At 42.2% G+C, this 23047-nt stretch overlaps 1 protein-coding gene across 1 annotated transcript in view; it reads right to left on the minus strand.

Annotated features, from left to right (window-relative positions):
- l3mbtl1 (L3MBTL histone methyl-lysine binding protein 1) overlaps nt 1-23047 on the minus strand; it is a 100876-nt gene that overhangs the window by 13256 nt on the left and 64573 nt on the right. Inside the window, exons 17-19 of the mRNA XM_028810633.2 lie at nt 14899-14998; nt 3539-3739; nt 2711-2760 (exon numbers count right to left, since the gene is read on the minus strand). Of these exons, the coding sequence (XP_028666466.2) occupies nt 2711-2760; nt 3539-3739; nt 14899-14998 (351 nt within the window). The remainder of the gene's footprint in view (nt 1-2710; nt 2761-3538; nt 3740-14898; nt 14999-23047) is intronic.

Below are 23047 nucleotides of genomic sequence, written 5' to 3' on the forward strand. Positions count from 1 at the left end.
CAGTTCACGTGATTATGTGGGAGGTGTGATGACGCGATACGCAACCCCGCCTCCCACGGCCAGCGAGCTGCAGTCCATTACTGTATATGGACACAAAAGAGGTTCCAGTTATGACCGTTACGCTTTGAATTTCGAAATGAAACCTGCCTAACTTTTGTAAGTAAGCTGTAAGGAATGAGCCTGCCAAATTTCAGCCTTTCACCTACACGGGAAGTTGGAAAATTAGTGATGAGTGAGTGAGTCAGTGAAGGCTTTGCCTTTTATTAGTATAGATCAAGATTTCAGATAAAACATTTAAATAACATGTAAAGTCTCAAAAAGACACTTTCACATCACCGTTAGGGTCAGTTTTCTAGCAGCTGCAATAGCCTACAGTTTTAAAGTAGTTGTCCAATTCAAAGAATGCTACGAGGTTCTTATTTGTACACTGCGGTAAGCTCTCTGAAGAGTTGCATCACAGCAGTGTTGTTGAAGTACTAACATTTTAATTTTGGTATCAGTACCGGCTTTTGGTCTTCAGTAGCAGTACCAAGATGGTTCCCAAACAAATAATGAATATCTCCAAATCCCCCGTTTTACTTCATTCCCTGGTGTGCCACACAATTTCTCGTCTCTCACTCAAGCCAAACTGTGCACTGCTTCACTCTTGAAATCCGTGAAATCCCAATCTCAATAAGGGGGTTGTCCCCTGTGAAGTTTCCAATTACGTCAACGAGTGCATATAACCCTGATTGTGCCAAATCAATAAGTGGGGAGTACCCAGTGAAGTCCTGATTGCGCCAAAGCAATGGGGGGGGGGGGGGGGTGTACCCCATGAAGTCCTGATTGCGCCAAAGCAATAAGGGGGCGTGTATCACGTAAAATCCCGAATGCTCCAAACCAATAAAGGGGGGTGTACTCAGTGAAGTTCTGAGTGTGCCAAAGCAATAAGAGGGCATGTACCACATGATGTCCTGATTGCGCCAAACCAGTAAGTGAGGGGTGTACCCCATGAAGTCCCAATTGCGCCAAAGCAATAAGGGGGCATGTATCACATGAAATCCCCAATGCTCCAAACCAATAAAGGGGGGTGTACCCTGTGAAGTCCTGATTGCGCCAAAGCAATAAGGGGGGGTGTACCCCATGAAGTCTCGATTGTCCCAAACCAATAAGTAGGCGGTGTACCCCATGAAGTCCTAATTGTGCCAAAGCAATAAAGGGGGTGTACCCAGTGAAGTTCTGAGTGTGCCAAAGCAATAAGAGGGCATGTACCACATGATGTCCTGATTGCGCCAAAGCAATAAGGGGGGTGTACCCCATGAAGTCCTGATTGTCCCAAACCAATAAAATGGAGGGTGTATCCCATGAAGTCCCAATTGCACCAAAGCAATAAGGGGGCATGTATCACGTGAAGTCCCGATTGCTCCAAACCAATAAAGGAGGGTGTACCCCATGAAGTCCTGATTGCGCCAAAGCAATAAGGGGGTGTGTACCATGTGAAGTCCCGATTGCCACAAACAAATAAGGGGGGGGGGGTGCACCCTGTGAAGTCCTGATTGCACCAAAGCAACAAGAGGGGGGTGTACCCCATGAAGTCCTGAATGTGCCAATGCTAAAGTGGATCCTGATGCTTTCCCCTGTGAAGTTGTGATCATGTCGAAAGCGTACAGATTTTGACTTTAACAAAATTGACATTTTTCCATAAGTGCAGTAGTGAGTGTTAGGGGCTTAGAATATTGAGAAGAAGGCTAACATTTACTTCTGGTACAGAAAATCCCAAAATGCCGGTACTGTACTGGTTTAAAATTAGTTTTATTTTCGGTACCTTTCAGTACTGGTATACCATGCAACCCTACTCACTGCTGGACCTTTAATAGGGTAATGAGATTCTTCAGGTATTTTCAACTAGAAAAAGGGCCTTTCTAGACCCTCAGTCATATAGATGAAGAAAATGTGTTCTGCACATCATGCCAAAGAAAAAAAGGATACAGATCACTGACTACAAACTCCAGATTTTCAAATTAAAAAATACAGTCAACAATGTCACTAACAATGTCATGTTTTAATGTCCCAAAGAGAAGTTAAACCTGATCTTTGTTAACTGATGAAGCCTGAGTGCCTGTCCTCTGTCTAACGAAGTGCCAGCGAGCACCCAGACACACGACGACGGCTGTTCTCAGCCCAGAATCTTCACAATCACGGCACATACAGTATGACTGGCTAGAATTTGTCCTTTTGAATACAAACAATTTGATTGGCGATTAAATGTAGTACACCAAAATATGAACCATGGAGCTACGGTATGTGCAACATCTGTTAAGCTACTGGATTGACAATTACTTATATCTGCTGTAAATGACACCGTCTAGAAAATGAACTTGTCTAATATCAATAGCATTGCCACTACAAATGTCACTGTACTCTGTACCTGTGTGACAATATCCTGCTACTACTACTATACACAAAGAGGTAGCACACAGAAAGGTAACAGCCTGCACCACTCCGGCCATTTATGAAACAAGCATACACCTTTAAATCTGAGCACCATTCAGTGACAATTCACATTCACGTAATTTCATATTTCATTTAATTGGTAAGAAGGCTCCTGGCAAATGAACTGTGATAATAACTTTGTTTGTTACTAAGTTATATAAAGTCAGAACATTTTAGTATAATTTACAGTAAAAGTTATTAGGCAGACATAATTGATCAGTGGTGAGTTTTTACTTACTTTGATACGCCCTCTGTTGACTCTTTCTATATTTAGGTGGGCGTCCTATCCTGTTAAGCAGAGAATAAATACACTTGTTTACAGTTGTCTTTAATTGTTTGGAAAATTTTGATGCAAAACCTATAAAGTTGTAGAACACCAAAGTTAACTTACAAACCGGGTACTGAGACAAAAATACTGAGCACTGGGAATAAAGATGGTGGTGAGTCTAATAACGAAAATATCTGTTCATCTGTGGATTCCAGTTTTCCTCATATATTCCCAAAGATGTGCATGTTAGGTTAAATGGCAATTCTAAATTGCTCTTGTGTGAGGTGTGTATGTGTGTGTGTGTGTGTGGGGGGGGGGGGGGTTTTTACAATGGAGTGGTGCCTTGTGCAGTGACATTCCCTGCCTTACACCTAGTCTTCAAACGAATTGAGCAGCTTTGACGATGTTACTTATGTTGTGTTATCTGCTGAGCTCATAAGCTTCTTGGCTCAATCAGGTTCATGGCTGGATACTGATGGCAGCACCAGTCTAATGAGGAATTAATGCAAAATAGGATTTCCCCTTCAACCAGTCCTTCATGGAGAGCCAAGTGATGAAAACATGTAGCCACAGAACAGTATGAGGTGTTTGGTCTATGAATTTGTCATTTGGCAAAGCTGCATTTATGATTTTCTCAAATGTCTAGGCATGGCAAAGGTGACGTGCCCTCAAGAACTTATAAAGGTTTATAGACAAACTGCATATGCACAGCTCAGAGGGTAAATGTGTTTAATTTACTTTTCATTGTTGTAAGCAATTCTGAAGTTTTGGAAAAAGAAAACATGACCCTGTGATTACCTGCCATGATGACGAGACTTTTTGCTTCGCTGACCAAAAACCAGCAGGTTCCGTTTGGCACCAGGCCCCTCTGTGTCAGAGAGCTCCGTCTTGAGTCGACCCTGATTCCGTTCTGCTAAAGGACAGCCTGATAAGCAGTGATGAGCAGTGAAGCGCCCGGTCACATGTCCAGAACCATCACACCCTGGGGTGGGACACTTCCTACAGCAGAAACATTAAGCAGCAAAGTCAGTGAATGCAAGGTAACTCTGGGAACCACAGGTACAGCTGTAATAAGACTTCATGATACTGCTAGACTATTAAGGGGGATGGACTCTGAGGGTGCACATTTTTAGATAAAGATGGGTAAGAATACTTTTTAAAATAATCCATCCATCCATCCATCCATCCATCCATCCATCCATCCATCCATCCATCCATCCATCCATCCATCTATCCATCCATCCATTCATCCATCCATCCATCCATCCATCCATTCATCCACCCATTATCCAACTCGCTATATCCCAACTACAGGGTCACGGGGGTCTGCTGGAGTCAATCCCAGCCAACACACTATCCTTACAAATCATCTCCTGGGATTGCATTTCCTTTTCTCACAATAATTGTTCTGTGCTCACATGTACCTAAAATGTTGCTTCAAATAACATAAAATTTGCCAAAAGGAAAATGGCTTGGTATATGGCCTTCACTTTTAAAAATAGATTGTTCTTTGGTCAAGATTAATCAAACTGGAAATGGAATAAAACATAAAGAATTAAGCAGAAAATAAGAATATGTATTTCTCTTTTACACTGGGTCACCCTAAAGTAACCAACCAATTAACTCAAAAAGGAATCTTCATCCAAGCTCTAACTGACTAAATATCACTTAATTTAAGCCAAAAGATACAACATTGCTGACAGCTTTGCCATTTAAGGACCTTCAGCATGAATTATAAGAGACACTGTGCTGTCATTTATTATTTCTGTTAACACACATCCACAATCTAAATTTATCTAATGCTCAGTTAAGAAAGTTTCACACAACTGAGAGCACAGAGAGGCTGGTGCCTGCAAACATCTCCTGCAGGGCTGGCAAATGCAATGTGCTTCTGTTTACCACTCCGTACTAAGCTTCATTAGTTCCATTGTTCTCTTGTCATAATTTCCACCAAAACAAATTCATCTTATTGATGGATTCAAGTTCTTGTTTTGATGAATTGACATACAATTAAATTCTTGTCAGCCACAACTGGGGTAAATTCATTAACACGTTTATTGCTGTTTACACTCAGTGTACAGCTCCCTTAATGCTTGCATATACAGGAATTTCAGGAAACACTATACATACCTCGGGTCTTTAGTGACCCAGCAAATATAGTATATATATATTACAAGTTCTGTTGAGGTATGTGATAACCCACTGGGATAAGAGAGGGCACTATCATTAACAGTGTCTTCTCCTTCTCTTCCCACCCAGTGAGGGCAATTGACACCACCACTTCCAGATCAGCCACCACAAAAGCCTGAGCATCCTGGTAGGAGGCATCATTTTTGGCAAGAGCAAACCACTGGATGGAGCTCCGCTGCCCTAGTGACCTGACTACTGGTTAACAAGCCTAAATATTTTGTTTTGATTTTGATTCCCTACATAGTGGGACACGGACACCAAAGAGCATTTGATTTTTTTTGTTTTGTTTTGAACAATAAACGAGAAGACCTGGATGGCACCCCAAATTTTTCCAGTGCCTGAAGCTGTCATTCCTGCACCTGGTCACTATATATACATACATACATACGTACATACATACTGTATATAAATATATATATTGTGGAGACCCACCCTGGGCACAGACAAGCAGACACCGATGGTTCAAATCCACACACACGTTTATTAAACATTGTCCAACTATTTACAAAAACTGCTCACAACCCGGTGACCCTGCACCACACACACTCAGTTCGGGCCTTCTTCTATGCCTCACTTCCTGGAAGCACTCCGGGTGTCCCTGGTTTTCCTTCCGCCAGCACCTCTGGGTGTGGTGAAAGTGTTGACGTCCAGGAGCTTCTCAGGCATCTGGGCGCCCCCTGGCGGTGACCACGGGCCCCTATAGGGTTGAGCTTCCATGCTCTGTTCCCGTGGCCACCATGCAAACCAGGGCGGCTGCCTTCTCATGGTCTGGAGGAGGCATAGTCCCTCTCCTGGTCCTTCCAGGTGTCCCAGCTAGGTACCACCCCCAGCCGCCCGCCACAATATACAGGGTGAGGCAGAAAGGACGGACGTTTTTTACAAAATCACAAAATTGTTAATTTTTTCTTACAAAGAAATTTATTGAAAGATTTGAGTTCATATTGTAATAACATTTGACAAAATTAAGTGTGGAAAACAACATCTCCCATGTGGTGTCCGTTATCACTGATGCATTTCTGAAGGCGTTCATGGAAGTTGGCCTCCACTCTTTTCAACATCATTCTGTCAATTTGGGTGACTTCCACGTGAATGGCTTCCTTCAGTTCCTCCAATGTACGGGGCTTATGCTCGTATACATGTGCCTTGAGGTGACCCCACAAGAAATAATCGCACATGGATAAGTCAGGGGATCAAGGAGGCCAATGAATGTCACTAAACCTGGAAATGAGGTGACCAGGGAAGAGAGGGCGAATAACATCCATTGATGCTCTAGCTGTGTGGGCTGTTGCCCCATCCTATTGAAACCACACACACACACCGGATGGGAATACTCTTTCGTCGTAATTCAGGTAAAAAGAAGTTGTTTATCATCTCGATACAGCGCTCCGAACGATTACTGAGGCCAAGTTCAGAAGAATGCTTCCGAGCAGATCAACTTGGACTGCGCAGCAGGGCTAGTCGTACGCTTTCCACATTTTTAGGGGTACGTGCCATTCGTGTAGCCCCTGGCGGTCTTTTGTTCATTAGTGTACCTCGTGTACGAAGTGCTTTAACCCAATGTAGGATAGTGTTACGAGCGGGAACAGCTTTATTTCTGTTGATATTGAAATGGCAACGAAACTCACACTGAACTGCGTATAATAGATTGGTTGTTCTTGACAAAACAGTCGTACGCAAAAACGCGGTGTTCTATCGTCCACGGCCCCATGGCTTCAACTAGATAGATAGATAGATAGATAGATACTAGTTGAAGCCATGGGGCCGTGGACGATAACTAAAAAGAAAATAAAAAAATGCTAAGACTTCGTGAACCTAACGCCACCTACCGCACATCTGTCACTCCACCTAGTGGTGAGTTCTAGCCATTTCAAAGACGTCCATCCTTTCTGCCTCACCCTGTATATATATATACTGTATACAGTATATATTGATATGTATTTATTGTGAGATGGGCGGCCACAGCCTTTACCCGGCCTGGACCTAAGCTGGATGGAAGGAACGAGGGAGTGAGATCTACAAGACACTACATCCCCGGGGAGTGTAGCACAGCTCTGTTGGGTTTCCGTGGGGGCTGCCAGGGGGAGCTACAGAGTCCTATGTGGGGCTTTCACCCCACCTGGGAGTGATTCCAGGTCTGATTATTAAGCCACCTGGAACACTCCCAGGGTCTGCCTAAAAGGAGCCGCCTCACTCCATTCTGGAAGCCAGAGTTGGGAGGAAGAGGGAAAAAGCTTGCCAAGAGGAGGAGTGGACAACAAGGAGACAAACAAGAAGAACTGTGAACAGTGTATTTTGGTGCTCTGCTTATTTGTACTGCGCTGTTGTGGGGAGCGAGAGAAAAGTGCTTCCCCACCAAAATAAATGTGGCAAACCCATGTCTCTGCCTATCTGTGTTGGGGTGGTGCGGATGTACATGCCTCTGGTTTCCACAACTGATTTTTCTGCAACTATTTGCTTAACTTCTGTAATCCTCCACCTTTCACAAAAAATATTAGTAGGCTGGCAGCATTTCCAGACTTTATCAGTTATTGTCACCACTAGACCTCTTTTGCAGACCTCTTCTATTGACATCTCAGGAAAAGAGGGGAAGAGTGGAATTTTCATTCTTCATCAATTTGTACAAAACACTGTACATACTCCTGACAAACCTCTCCAACTAGAAATTACCTAAAATCTATTAGTTATTACACTCTAATTGTGAACGATGCTAGGTAGCTCCAGCCTTACTAGGGCATATGTTTTAGGACTGTTGAAATTTAACACCATTTTGTGAAAAGATTGTTCTTCTTTATTAGATAGTGTAGCATTTATGATCATTTCAATTCCTGTTCCAGCTTATAAATTAACAATAATTTCTTGAACTACGTTGTTAATGCCTTGACCGAAGCTGGTGGCACATTGCTTGACTTCTATTTGAAGGGGACGTCAAACTTAATGTGTGCAGTTGCTGGATCTCATTGCCATGGAATTTCAATAGATCTCCCTGTGCAGACTTTTCAGTACTTTTTGACATTTCCAAAGTATCACAGCTCGCCCCATTCTGACAGTCAATGAGGGTGCTGTCTGACCACGCCAGTGCCTATATGAAGACCTCCAGGTATGGCAAGTCAGCCATAGTCTCAGCCTTTTCATGTTCCTTTATCAATTCTATTGTGGTACAACAAACATGAGACATCAGACAGACAAGACTCTCTTCTGTTTGCATATATCCAAAACAGACGCTTTTGCTTCTTTTTGCCACTGAACTGTATGCATTGCACTTCCAGGTGTGAGCTCATTGGTGGTCAGCTCTGACATACACAACAGTCTGTCTCTATGACCTGCACACCGGCCTGACTGGGATGTCAAACTTCCTGAATATCATTCACATGAGTACACTGGGTCTGGCCCTCAATCACTAATTACAGTTAGGTCCATAAATATTTGGACAGAGACAACTTTTTTCTAATTTTGGTTCTGTACATTACCACAATGAATTTTAAATGAAACAACTCAGATGCAGTTGAAGGGCAGACTTTCAGCTTTAATTCAGTGGGGTGAACAAAACGATTGCATGAAAATGTAAGGCAACTAAAGCATTTTTTGAACACAATCCCTTCATTTCAGGGGCTCAAAAGTAATTGGACAAATTAAATAACTGGAAATAAAATGTTCATTTCTAATACTTGGTTGAAAACACAGCCTGAAGTCTTGAACTCATGGACATCATCAGATGCTGGGTTTCCTCCTTTTTAATGCTCTGCCAGGCCTTTACTGCAGTGGCTTTCAGTTGCTGTTTGTTTGTGGGTCTTTCTGTCTGAAGTTTAGTCTTCAACAAGTGAACTGCATGCTCAATTGGGTTAAGATCAGGTGACTGACTTGGCCATTCAAGAATTTTCCACTTCTTTGCTTTAATAAACTCCTGGGTTGCTTTGGCTGTATGTTTTGGTCATTGTCCATCTGTATCATGAAACGCCGCCCAATCAATTTGACTGCATTTAGCTGGATTTGAGCAGACAGTATGTCTCTGAACACCTCAGAATTCATTCGGCTGCTTCTGTCCTGTGTCACATCATCAATAAACACTAGTGTCCCAGTGCCACTGGCAGCCATGCACGCCCAAGCCATCACACTGCCTCCCTCCACCGTGTTTTACAGATGATGTGCTATGCTTTGGATAATGAGCTGTTCCACGCCTTCTCCATACATTTTTCTTGCCATCATTCTGGTAGAGGTTGATCTTGGTTTCATCTGTCCAAAGAATGTTTTTTCCAGAACTGTGCTGGCTTTTTTAGATGTTCTTTAGCAAAGTCCAATCTAGCCTTTCTATTCTTGAGGCTTATGAGTGGCTTGCACCTTGCAGTGCACCCTCTGTATTTACTTTCATGCAGTCTTCTCTTTATGGTAGACTTGGATATCGATACGCCTACCCCCTGGAGAGTGTTGTTCACTTGGTTGGCTGTTGTGAAGGGGTTTCTCTTCACCATGGAAATGATTCTGCGATCATCCACCACTGTTGTCTTCCGTGGATGTCCAGGTCTTTTTGCGTTGCTGAGTTCACCAGTGCTTGCTTTCTTTCTCAGGATGTACTAAACTGTAGATTTTGCCACTCGTAATATCGCAGCAATTTCTCGGATGGGTTTTTTCTGTTTTCACAGCTTAAGGATGGCTTCTTTCACCTGCATGGAGAGCTCCTTTGACCGCATGTTGTCTGTTGACAGCAAAATCTTCCACATGCAAGCACCACACCTCAAATCAACTCCAGGCCTTTTATCTGCTTAATTGATAATGACATAATGACGGACTTGTCTACAACTGACCATGAAATAGCCTTTGAGTCAATTGTCCAATTACTTTTGAGCCCCTGAAATGAAGGGATTGTGTTAACAAAATGCTTTAGTTGCCTCACATTTTAATGCAATCGTTTTGTTCACCCCACTGAATTAAAGCTGAAAGTCTGCACTTCAACTGCATCTGAGTTGTTTCATTTAAAATTCATTGTGGTAATGTACAGAACCAAAATTAGAAAAAAGTTGTCTCTGTCCAAATATTTATGGACCTAACTGTATATAAATAGTAATTCTGTAACTGAACATCACTAGACCTGTTGTGTAATGTAAAAGGAGTTAATTCTCCTCAACTCAAAGGAAGCGATTGCACTCTCCATAACTTAATTGGTAAATTATACAATCTCTAAAACTAGAAAAAAAAATCTAATATCCTTTGTGAAACTGTACATGCCTTCTTTAGAATTTGGCAAGAATTCATTAATGTTGTGCTAACATATTTGAAAACTGAATACAATCCTGCCAGCATCTCTGCTGAACTCCTATTGCTTTGATTAATGAGGTTGTGTAACACAGTGGGCCTCTTTTTATGATTAATTAGCTTTCGGTTTTGGGTGAAGGTGGGGGATCCAGCATGGTTTATGATTATAAATCTTAATTGTTATTGTGATATACGAGAATGGTTGTATTTCTGATTGAACAGATATTTAAACTTCTTCATTTTGTTTCACTGAAACGTATGTGTCACAGAATAACATTTCTTTTAAAATGCATATTTTTGGAACAAATGAAGTATTACAAATAAAAAGCCTATGTAAATTATGTTGTATGTTCTTTTGTTTATGGCAGGGTATTTCTTTCATGAATCTATGATGTCTCGTTATTATTCACTATATTATTTCATGCAAGTAGCCATCTGCAGTACTTTATTTCTCATTAAAGTTTACACTGAATAGAAAAGAGGCTTATTGGTCTTTACTGTGATGGACTGGTGTCATGTCCAGGGTTTGTTCCTGCTTTGCGCCCTGTGCTAGCTAGGATAGGCTCCAGCAGACCCCCGTGACCCTGTTCAGGACTAAGTAGGTTAAAAAATACCTGACTGACTGACTTAGTGGTCTTTAATTATTGTGATATTCTTGTGAAGTGGGGACAGGCTGGAAACGTCCCAGTCATCAGGTCTTCTCCCATCTGAAATGGTTGCCAGAACACCATTAATAAAGACTTTCATTTTTTTCAGCACTGCTAATAAAATACCAGCAGTCTCAGGGCTTATTCGTCTTTAAATGCACAAAATCCTGAAGCACATCTAACTCTTTTGTTTTAAATCCTTCTTTTTTCTTTTACTTCTGACTAAGACATTCGATTTACTTCTTCCTTTATAAATGCTTGGGTATTCTTTTTTTAGAAGTCCCGGCTCATTAGAGAACTTGCTGAAGCACACATAGTGAACCAAAGTGTTAATCATTATCATTCATTGTATCTGAAGTTTATTTAATGATTTTGAGAGGACACAACCAGGGCTGTCTTAACATATGGGCACAATGGGCACTAACTGGGGGAGCCAGGAGCATAGGGGCCCACGATGTTTCTGATACCTATTTATGTTTCTGTTTTGCTGTCAAAACAGGGGCACCAGCACACTACTTTGCCCAGAGGTGCCTGTGACGATGCAGGTTCACTCCATGCTCCCATTCAGCTTCTGGGAGCTCTGAACCTGACACCGTCGGTAATGTCACCGATGAGCTAGACAGTGAGTCACAACAAAGCAAGGGGATGGTGCAAAAAGTGCAAAGTGCTTTTATTAAAACAACAACAATCAAAAGCAGCTCAAAAATCTTTAAATAAATAATCTGATAAAACAAGTGAACTGGTGAAGGTTAAAATCCAATAAATAGAAAAAATCCTTTTTAAAACGAGGTTAAAACAATGGCTGGAAGCCATAAAATAAAGCCCCGGTGCATTCTTTTTTTACTGGTGACTGCCCTGCTTCTCCCATCCAGGCAATGCACCAGCTGCAGCTGACCTGCTCTGCCTGCTGGTCTGAAGGCTTCCCAATCCCTAGCTTCGGTTCTGCTCTCCCCAGACCGAGACTTGGGTTCCTAAGCGACCAGGTGTGGTATAGCGGGTCCACAGCTCTCTCAGCAAAGGCCAGTTTTTTAAATGAATAATCACCACGCTTGTGGCGTAGCGAGGGGGCATGGTAGTGTGGCTGAAGCGGTGATTCGTGCTGCGGACGTTTCTCACCAAAGTGCACAGGTGAGAGACGTTCCACTCCGTAATTGTTCTCGGGAGCTGTTGATTGCCACAGCTGTCACGTCCATTATAAAGAGAAGCCTGAGATGGTTAAAGGGGAACAACAAGAAAGAGAGAAAGAAGAGGTTGTGGAGGAAAAGCAGGAAGCAGGAAGCAGTGAGGAGAGAGAGAAAGTCAGTGTGGGAGAACAAGCGAGCGAGAGCAGGCTCGCGGCAGCTGAGCAGGCAGCCTTGGTGTTTGGCTGACGCCTGGGGGAGTAGTAGTTGTGGTCGCTACCGTAGAAAATACTTCGGAGAGCGGGAATGACTGGAAGGCAGGTAACTCTCTGCGTAAGGCCGCGGAAGGCAGCCGGAGACTTGGGACGTGGTGTCCCCAGCGTGAGAGCCTTGGTTGTTGCGGAATCCAAAAGTCACTGTCAGGAGGAGCAGACCGGAGCCAAGGATCAGTAAGGCAACTGACAGTAGTAGCAGGCACTGAGATGGTCAGCTGCAGACAGAGAGCGTCTCGCGTGCTGCAGGGCCCAAACAGGAGAAGCAGGTGAGATGCTAGTGTAAAAGAAGCACCGGGCTTATTGTTTTAAAGGACTGCTTCCAGCAATGTTTGAACCTCGTTTTTAAAGGTTTGTTTTTCTATTGTTTTAACCTCCACATATTCACTTGCTTTTATTGGATTATTTATTTATTGACTTTTGAGAATGAACTGCACTTTGTGGACTTTGTATTGTTGTTTGTTTAATAAAGCACTTTGCATTTTTTCATCATCTCCTTGCTGTGTTGGTACCTCACTCTCTAGCTCATCTCGGTAATATTGTTCACGGTGAAGGGTTCAAGGGCTGCCTAACAGCAGATAGGAGCATGAAGCAGAACCCGCATCGTCACACCAGAATGCTCACGCTGGGGAATCCACCTCCCAAGCCTCCCGACTCCTGCTGTCTTCCGCGACAAGCCATCCTTCTTCTGGTCACTCCTGCTCTTCAACTTCATGCTCAGCAGGAGTGACCACTACCGATTGCCCTAGGTGTCAGCCAAAAACCCTGCTAGGGCTCACTACTCAGCTGCCTTCTTTGCTCACTCACACACCGGCTTTCTCCTGCCTGCTTCCTGCCACCTTCTTCTCTTCTCTTAACCTCCGTTCACTTCTTTTCTTTTTTCTTCCCTCCTAGCCGCCTCACGCTTCTGTTTATTACAGGGACCTGGATCAGATGTGGCAATTAGCAGCTCCCGGCGCCAATCATGGATGTGGAGGACTACTCACCTTTGCACTTAAGTGAGGACCATCTGCTTCACACAACATCAGGGAACTGCTTCAGCCACACATACCACACCCCCTCGCTAAGCCGCGAGTGCGGCGATTATTTATTTAAAAAGGAGCCTTTTTGACGTGTGCTGTGGACCCGCTACACCACAGTGCCCAGGGGCCTATGATGCGGTTAAGATGACCCTGTTTCTAACAGGTCCTCTTGTTAGTTCATAAAAACCAAGTGTCACGCATGTGCATTTGGGAAACAGGGGTTGCCGCTGGTTATTAATGCCTTCTCTTTTTACCCCTCTGCAGACCAGAATATCGATGGCCCTACCATTTCAGGCTTCCAGTGTCTGGTCTCCTTCCTGCCAGAAGCGCACAAGACCGCAAGTTCAGCCATCGTATTGTAATTTATGTAAATTTCCCCTTGGGATTAATAAAGTATCTATCTATCTATCTATCTCTATCTATCTATCTCTATCTATCTAAGGCAGTTCAGCTTTGAACTCGCGTATAGAAAGACGTTACTTTGTTGTTCATTTTTGAAAGTCTTTTGTTTTTCTTGATGTTTTCAACAATATACGGGCACGGCTTGCCCAGCTCTTTTTACTTGTCCTTTCTCTTTCTTAAACAAGCTAATGTCTGACAGACAGGCATATGTAACTTCACAAGAACAACCATTTATCCATTTTCTAAAACCAGTGCTGCACAACAGAAAAAGAGAAATACCATATACACTCGCATATAAGTCGGGTCTTGAAACCTGAAAAATCGATCATAAAATCAGACCCTGACTTATACGCCCGTTCAAAAACGCGACATTTAATTTTTTCTTTTTTTACATCTTCTTGCTTCCTCCAAACTCACACCAGTTTCTCAGACACATCGAATTTTGTTGCAGCAGCACAGTTACCAATTTCTTTCGCCACTTCAATGACATCCAGCTTCATATTTTCTTCTGATTGAACGCTCCATCGTAGATAAGGGATGCTCTTATGATAAAGGTGTATGGGGGTGTGAGATACAAAAAACACAAATCAGTGCAAACATCACTTCGGGAATAGTTTGGGTATCACTGTGTGGTCACGTAGGCACAAGAATAGAAAAAAAAGGCTGTGTGCTCCGTGGTTACTCTCTCAGGTGGGTGTTAGCATATCATAATCTCTTGCACCAATAGCGGGAGTTTTCCACATTCGACTTATATGACCGACCTTATAAAAATACCAGAAAGTAAAATCAAGCCTCGACTTATCCGCGGGAGAACGGGGGTAAGTGCAAATCAGAACGTCTGTATGTGAAAGGCATACTGGACCAATTGAGAGGGATCAATACAGCATACAATTGAACTGTGGGAGAAAACAGATTTTCATAGAATAACCCATGCAAACATAAAGAGAACAGGTAAACGTTAAACGTCAGGGTCAAACAGTGTCAAGTTAGACCAATATAGTGCCCTTACATGTGAAAAGTAAATTACTGTCCGAATATCACAGTGTGCAGAAAGACAACTTCTAGAAAATTATTGGTGGAAGGATGAAATACAGGAAAAGCTGGGACTTTTGGTTACAGAACATGCTTAACTTCGAGAAGAGCTTATGATCAAAATGCAGCAGAGGACCAAATGCTGACTGTTTTCTGCAGTAATAATTAGACAGACTCCACAAGCTGCTAGAACTGTGAGGAATAAAAATGGAGAGCAGAACTGACCTGTGGTGAAAGCTGTACTTGCTGGGCCTCGAATGGCTGATGCCTTTACAAGCAAGAGACGCACAAGTGGTCTGTCCTGACGTGGTCGACTCCTGTGGACCTGCACAAGAAAAAGATCTGTTTTTACTCTCTCTCTGCCTGCATCACGTGGTAAATATACAGTAAAGGACAGGGATGACATTGGGTGTGACTGAGGAGAAAGAGAACCTGGGATACCCCTCTCCTGACGTGTGTACCCTGTCAGCAAACTGCACATCAGGTGTAACCAGAGGGTTTTCAGCACCTGGGGACAACTGAAGATTTTGTGCCCCCTCCTGTTTGCCAAAATGCAATGGGGAACATCAATTCGGCGCCCCCTGGATGCTGCGCCCGGGGACAGATGTCCCTCCTTGCCACCCCATAGCTATGCCACTGGGTGTAACTTGGGGAAAACGCTTAGAATGTAACTTTATGACAGGTGCCCCATCTAGGGTTGCTTTCCACCTGATGCCACTGGGATGAGTTTCAGTTTCTTGTGAACCTGAATTGGATTAAACAGTTCTGTTATGGAGTTGTACACAGAGAGGATAAGTAATGTCTGGAATTTATAACAGTTGTTGGCCCCCATGGACTTTGCCATGTAAAGATTGCATAGTTTCTGTCCAAATTTGTCTAAATTGCTTTTAGAAATCCTGGGTTGGTATTTCATTTCACATTGCACTTTATATGAAAGCATGCGGACTCCTTTGGTAATACGATAAGAAGACATTGTGCAGACTTCAACAGAATGCACTGCATACAAATAGAGCTCATAAAAAAAACAACCATCAGAGTTTACATTGAACACACATTGATTCTTGTAATATACATTAAAAAGGTCATTGCGCCACGTGTTACCAGTAATTGTTATCTGATGAACTGGCAGTAAAGTTATAAAGATAAATGCTTCCCAAGCACTTAAGTCCCAAACAGTTCCAAAAATGCAGACTAAAGGGGAAATTCTGTCAAACTGTGTTACACAATCTCATTAATCAAAACAACAGGAGTTGAGCAGAGATGCTGGCAGGGCTTTATTTATGTTAAAATATTTTATAACAACATCAATAAATTATTATCCAAATTCTAAAGAAGGTATGCACAGTTAAACACAAAGAATATTACATTTTGTTTCTAGTTTTAGATAATACTAAGGGGCTAACCCCCTGCTCGCTTTGCTCACCAACCCCCATTTGCCCGCACTATACACCAGCCACTTTGTGTCTCTGACGCTCGTGTTGTGAAGTGGGGTGCTGAACGCACCCCAAGGAGATGCGGTCGCTCCTCTGAAACCCCCTCTTAAAGGGTAATACAATGGGAAACACAGTTTTTTTTTTACTTCCTCTTTGCTCAATCAGCTGCTGGTTTGCTGCTGCTGCCGTGTCGGTTGATCTGCATCTCGAGCGGCGCTTCGAACATTTAAAATCCTGTACAGCAGCTGTCCTACTCTTTGCCTTTTATTTCCAGCCCTGGGCGTCGTTAAATCTCTTGGCACAAAGTCTCATCTCGCGGGACGTGAGTTCTTCATATTTTTTAGTTTGTAATTTAAATAAGAATCTGAAAACCTAACAACATCACATTAAAGTTCGATAAATTCTGAAAAGAATGATACCAAACATATATATGTAGGTTTTAAAAAAAGCCTGATTTAAAGTGTGACAAAAAATGTGACATAAAAAGTCACATAAAATCATTGCACTTTTAGGCTTAGGATTTTATACCCATACTAGCAAAATACCCGCGCTTTGCAGCGGAGAAGTAGTGTGTTAAAGAAGTTATGAAAAAGTAAAGGAAACATTTTAAAAATAACGTAACATGATTGTCAATGTAATTGTGTTGTCATTGTTATGAGTGTTGCTGTCATATATATATACATATACATATACACATATATTATATATATATACATACATATACACATATATTATATATATATATATATTTTATATACATATATTATATATACAGTATATACATATATATTATATATATATATATACATATACATATATATTATATATATATATATATATATACATATACACATATATTATATATATATATACATATACACATATATTATATATATATATATATACATATACACATATATTATATATATATATATACACACATATTATATATATATATACACATATATTATATATATATATATATACACATATTATATATATACACACATATATTATATATATACATACATACATATACACACATACATGCACTTACAATAACATAGAAATCAATATAAACAACATTAACATCATTATCATATGAGAATATGAAGTAATATATAAGAAGCACATTTCATATAAATATAAATTATTAAACAGTAAAATCTTCTATAATTTGCTACCATGGCTATTCGTTTGTCTGTCCAGGATTTTAAATCACTTGTAGCTCACAAACCGTTTCACCTATTGACTTGAAATCTGGTACACATATAGTACGTCACGTCTACTATCCATTTTATGGGTGATGATTGTATTACTCTTTTTATCTCTATTTTATTTTATTGTAGAATCAACTCCTATCTGCGCACACCAGGGCGGCCGTGGGCGGATGCGTATGGTGTATTCACTCCATGTTATCGTGCATTGCGCTGTCACTGGTATTTTGATAAAAGAATTTGAACAACATATAAGAAGCGTATAAATTATTAAACAGTAAAACATTAACATTTAAGAAGTAAAGTTACATTGAGTACTACTGCAGTGCCTTCGGGTATACCTCATTTATTGTTTGCCCATTACATGCTTAAATGTACACATTTTTTGGTGTACCTACCCGAGAACACGCGACATATAACCGAGCGTGGGAGAAGCATGGATTTTAAACACGCATTGAGTTCATCTGCTGGTCTCCCTCGTGGAATAACTGGTAATGTTTGACTAAAATCTACAGCGAGTAAAACGACATTACCTCCTATTTTTTTTTTTTTTACGATCTCTGAGATCTTGCTTTTTTCGGTTCAAAGCTTCATAAGCTCTTTTATGTTCCATGGTGTACTTATCCCAGACCATCATCTTTGAATGTTGCAAGACTTTCGCCTTGTATGTAGATCGGGGTAATTACATTCATTGCATTCCTAGTCTGAATCACAATCTGATTGTATGGGTGGTTACCTGGCAGGTAACGCTTATGCTTGGTCATCAAGTTGTCTAACATGCCCTCTTTTAATTGCGAGAAGCAGATATATATAGCCAAATTCTTGCGCTTCGTTGCGGCGAAGTACTGCTTTTAATTTTTTATTAAGAAGAAAAGAAAACCTTTTTAAAAGGATCGAAAATATACCAATAACAATTTGTTAAGGATCTGTTTTTTTGTGAACCTCCCTTTTCACAGCTGTCACGCTACGGCGTGTGTTTCGTTTATTTGACAGTATGTAGATCGTGGTAATTACATTCATGGCATTCGTTTTCTGAATCACAATCTGATTGTATGGGTGGTTACCTGCCAGGTTACGCTTGTGGTTGGTCAGCAAGTCGCCTTACGTCCGCCACGTGCCCTCTTTCTGTTCCCAGAAGCAGATCATAGAATGGTTTTAATAGTTTTCTTTCAAATAATGCAAAAAGTATGCAACACGTGTTTCTCCCTAATTCTGGGCTCATCAGGCGTACACACTCACTGCATCCCCTCTCGGGAATCGAATCTCTATCATCAGCGCCAGAGTTGAAGCCCCTAACGTTGTGGTCAGCAAGTCGGTTAACATCCGCCATGTGCCGTCTTTCAGTTGCGAGAAGCAGATCATAGAATGGTTGAAATTGTTTACTTTCAAATTATGCAAAGAGTACGTGACACGTGTTTCACCCTAATTCTGTGCTCTTCATGCGTACACACTCATTGCATCCCCTCTCGGAAATCGAATCTCGAACGTCAGCGCCAGAGGTGAAGCCCCTAATGTTGCGCTACAGCGTGTGGTTCGTTTATACCTCGTGTCTTCACATTAAACTTTTATCTCGCGAATATGTTATTGCAATCCGCAGCTGGAGCGTTTCTATAAACTTAATTTAAACTTACATTTTACACCGTGCTTTGTTTCCCTTATGAAGATGCTTGTATGCTTCACTCGCTCGCTTCTTATTGTTTCGCTCCCTTCTCAATTGTTTAATGAATTTTTTTTTCTTCGCTGTTTGTGGCTCTTCCTTCATTTCTCCCTACTGCGTTCACAGTCTTTTCACGTGATTACGTGGGAGGGGTGATGATGTGACACTCAACTCCGCCTCCCACGGCCATCGAGCTGCCGTCCATTACAGTATATTGTCAAAAAAGAGGTTCCAGTTATGACCATTACGCGTTGAATTTCGAAATGAAACATGCCTAACTTTGTAAGTAAGCTGTAAGGAATGAGCCTGCCAAATTTCAGCCTTCTACCTACACGGGAAGTTGGACAATTAGTGATGAGTGAGTCAGTCAGTCAGTCAGTGAGTGAGTGAGTCAGTGAGGGCTTTGCCTTTTATTAGTATAGATTACTAACCGAGAATGGTAAACCGGATATGGACGGAGGTACATGCCCATTGATGCAGGAGACATAGTGTGCAGGCGCCACACAAAAACGAGGAATTAGCCCCCCGCCCCAGAGTGAAACGGGAGAGACTACGAAAGACACAGCCACACAAACAAGAGGAGTCAGCGCCCCGCCCCAGAGTGAAACGGGACAGACTATGGAGTCCACAAAGGTTCACAAATCAAACCCGAGATAGTACGGAAAGCGGTAACGACACTACAGAGTCCACAAAAGTCCACAAAACACAGCATAATCAAACCCAAGATGGTACAGAAAGCACAGGCACCTACAATGCGCTATACACCGCCAACACCGAAAGAGCTCAACTAACAGAAATAAGAAATAAAACAACAAGCCCAGAGAATACGGAACCCTAAACGTCCACACCACACAGCAGGGGCAAACCCAACATAGTACGGAGGGTGCAGGCGCCTACATAGCGCGTCAGAAGGCGCAGTAAAGTACGAAAGGCAAAGGCGCCTACACAGCATAGTGAAACCTGACATAGTACAGAAGACGCAGGCGTCACCGCCATATTGTGAGTGGCAGTACTGCGGAGTGAAGGCGCAGGCGTCACCGCCATATTGTGAGTAGCAATACTGCAGAGTGAAGTTATAAATAATGTGCTGCTTGGGATTGTACAAACCGCTGAACGCTTTACACCAACTTCAAACACAATACAGCTCAATGATACAAACATGAGCCCACCTGGATAAGATCAATGAACGCAGGCGCCTACAACGTGTGTCTGAAACTGCGGAAGCAAAGCAGGCACGGGTTCAAAACGAACGAGCTCGACTGACGGATATACAAACACGAGCCCGCCTGGATAAACTCAATGAACGCAGGCGCCTACAACGCGCGTCTGAAATGCCGTGGGAAAAGCGGGCACGGCTCCAAAACGAACGAGCTCGACTAATGTATTTCAGGATAGATACGGACTCCACAGCATATGTGAATCGTGGAACACGACATTCTTGCAAGACATGCCTTACTTACAAAAGATTTCATATAAGAGCTCACCTATCAAAAAACACTCAGTCGTGTAGTACACAGATCTTGTGCTCTCAGCACATATAAAGCGCATAAGGACAATACGGAGGGTAGAGACCCAAAGGCGTTGGAGAGAAAAAAAGGCAGACAAGAGATTATGAAAGCAGTGGAATTCGAAAGGCTCCAACAAACGATGGCGCGATACACATGCAGAGAAAGGTACAGAATATGAAAGCAGTAAAATCCAAAAGTATTGTAGCGTCCCAGCCAGGTTGAGGGCTGTTTTGTTTTAAGTGACTGTTAGGTCCGATAGAGGGAGGGCGGAGTACAGCACGGAAGACTGATAGCGGTGTATTGATTGATGCAGTAAGGGGGGGGGGGGCGTTGGAGAGGGTGCTAGAAAGTTGTTTTTGGGGTTAGGAAGTCGGCGATTGTTCAAGTAAAACTTTTGTGACACTTTATCATGTCATTCGCTACAGTATCGAAAAGACAGAAAAGATCGCATTACCGCAAACAAAAGGTGATTAATCATCAGAGCCAGGTGTAATTGAAAAGATCGTCATATGCCATTCGTATTAAAATGTTTACGGTTTACCGTGAGAATAACATTTGCTATGACAATCAATAAATCACTGGGACAAACATTAGAAAAAGTCAGATTATTTATTAGAGAGACAGAAACAATATTCACTTACGGGCATTGTCACAATGTGTCTCCAAATAAAATTGTTTTTAATGAAGCTTTAAAGTAAAAGTGCAAATAATGAAATTGAAACAATTCCAAAGAAAAAAAAAATGTAAATTGTATATCAGATTAACCAAACACGCGAGCGAAGCGAGCAGGGGGCGAAGCCCCCTAGTATATATAGAGTAGTTATAATTTACCAATTGATTTGTAGAGAATACAACAGCTACCTTTGAGATGAGGACAATTAAGTCCTTTTACATTACACATTACAATGTTTCCAGTGATTTTCAGTTGCAGAAATTTTATTTACATAATTAGTGAGTCAGGACTGCATAGAACACTTATAAAATAAAAGATTTATTCTTAAAGAAGATCCTTTGAAATAACATGAAGACCTGTTTACCACAAAAAGGCAAAAATAAGCCTCCAACAAAAGCAATCCAAGGCATACACTGTCCCAATACACAATCCAGTGGCGACGTTAAACAACAGAGCAAAATGGTCAAAAATTCCAGAAATCGCCAAGCACAAGCAAAAGACACAAGTAAACTCACCAACTCCCTAGCATATTTGAATGAATCGCCAGGAACTCTGGGAAACCCGCACCTTTATAGGATTACGGGCAGTCCCTGGTGATGATGGGCAGGTGGTCCTGCCTCTTGGGAGACTACCCACCAACCACAAGGCACATAACAAAGGGATTGATACATAAAACTAGGGAATCCATTCCAGGGAATTCGGAAATCCCGCATGTCATTCCCAGGAATCCCGGGCTCCCGGGGATGACACAGTGCACGGGCATCTCACATGTGAACGGTTTTAGAGCGAGCAACACTTATTTTTAATAAAACTACTGCAATATGTTGACACCAATAAAAGACTAACCTTAACTACAAGCAGTTCATGCTGTCATATAAGTACGTGTATCGAGTTAGTTGCGGTAATAAGAGCGTAGAAAGCACAACGTGTTGAGCGTGCGGTCGTCCAGGCGAGAACGCACCTTCGTGCAGAGTACGCCAGCCGCTGAGAAAGCACGCTCTGCCTCCACTGAAGTAGGCGGCACAGTCATCAGATACTGATACACTTGTTCTAAACAACGCCCGCGCTTGCCGTTGCTCTGAAACACCGCCATTTCAGCTTTTACTGATGCATCCAGTTTCTTGTCATCATTCTGTGATGGCAAGTTTCTTGGCACAGATAATGCAGATGCAACAGGCTGACGCATTGCAATTTCAAGTTGCTGTTCAAAGCTGTTGTCTGATGAAGTGCAAGCTGCAGCAATGGCGCCACCTTAATTATTTCCAACTATAACTCTGTTATTTCTTGATCGATTTTTACACTTTTGCAAGCTATATATGCGAGCTTGGCCGTTCCTGTTCAGCCGTGAATTACAGCAGTTTTATTCCCGGGAATGTGGAAATGGGAAACGTCCGCGAATGGATTCCCTACATAAAGCAAATACAAAGAAAAAAGTAAATAAACATAAATAAAATTAAAACAATCAAAATAATGAAGACAAAAAACAAGGGCGGAGTGGTGGCTCTAAGGTAGGGATCTGCACTGGTAATCGGAAGGTTGCTGGTTCAAATCCTGTAAACGCCAAAAGTGACCCTGCTCCATTGGGCCCTTAACCTGCAATTGCTCCATCCTGGGTATGACGTTAATCTGCATCCAGCCCTGCATGTAGGCCAACAAACCTGGGGGTTGGTGGTAGAATTGGCACTCCAGTCACCATAAAAAACCCCACACTGTTTCATTGCATCTGAACTTGTGTGGTGCTGAGGTGTCACCCATCACATGGCTGCACTCGGGTCCTAATCTGAGATCCTGAGTTGGTTTGTCACGTGGTGGGGCGGCAATGCGCTGTATCAGCCCCTGCTCCTAACTTGAACACAAGCCAGGGGAGGAAACCTGGCTGAAATGTA

Source organism: Erpetoichthys calabaricus, chromosome 10 (genome assembly GCF_900747795.2).
Source record: "Erpetoichthys calabaricus chromosome 10, fErpCal1.3, whole genome shotgun sequence".
NCBI lineage: Eukaryota > Metazoa > Chordata > Cladistia > Polypteriformes > Polypteridae > Erpetoichthys > Erpetoichthys calabaricus.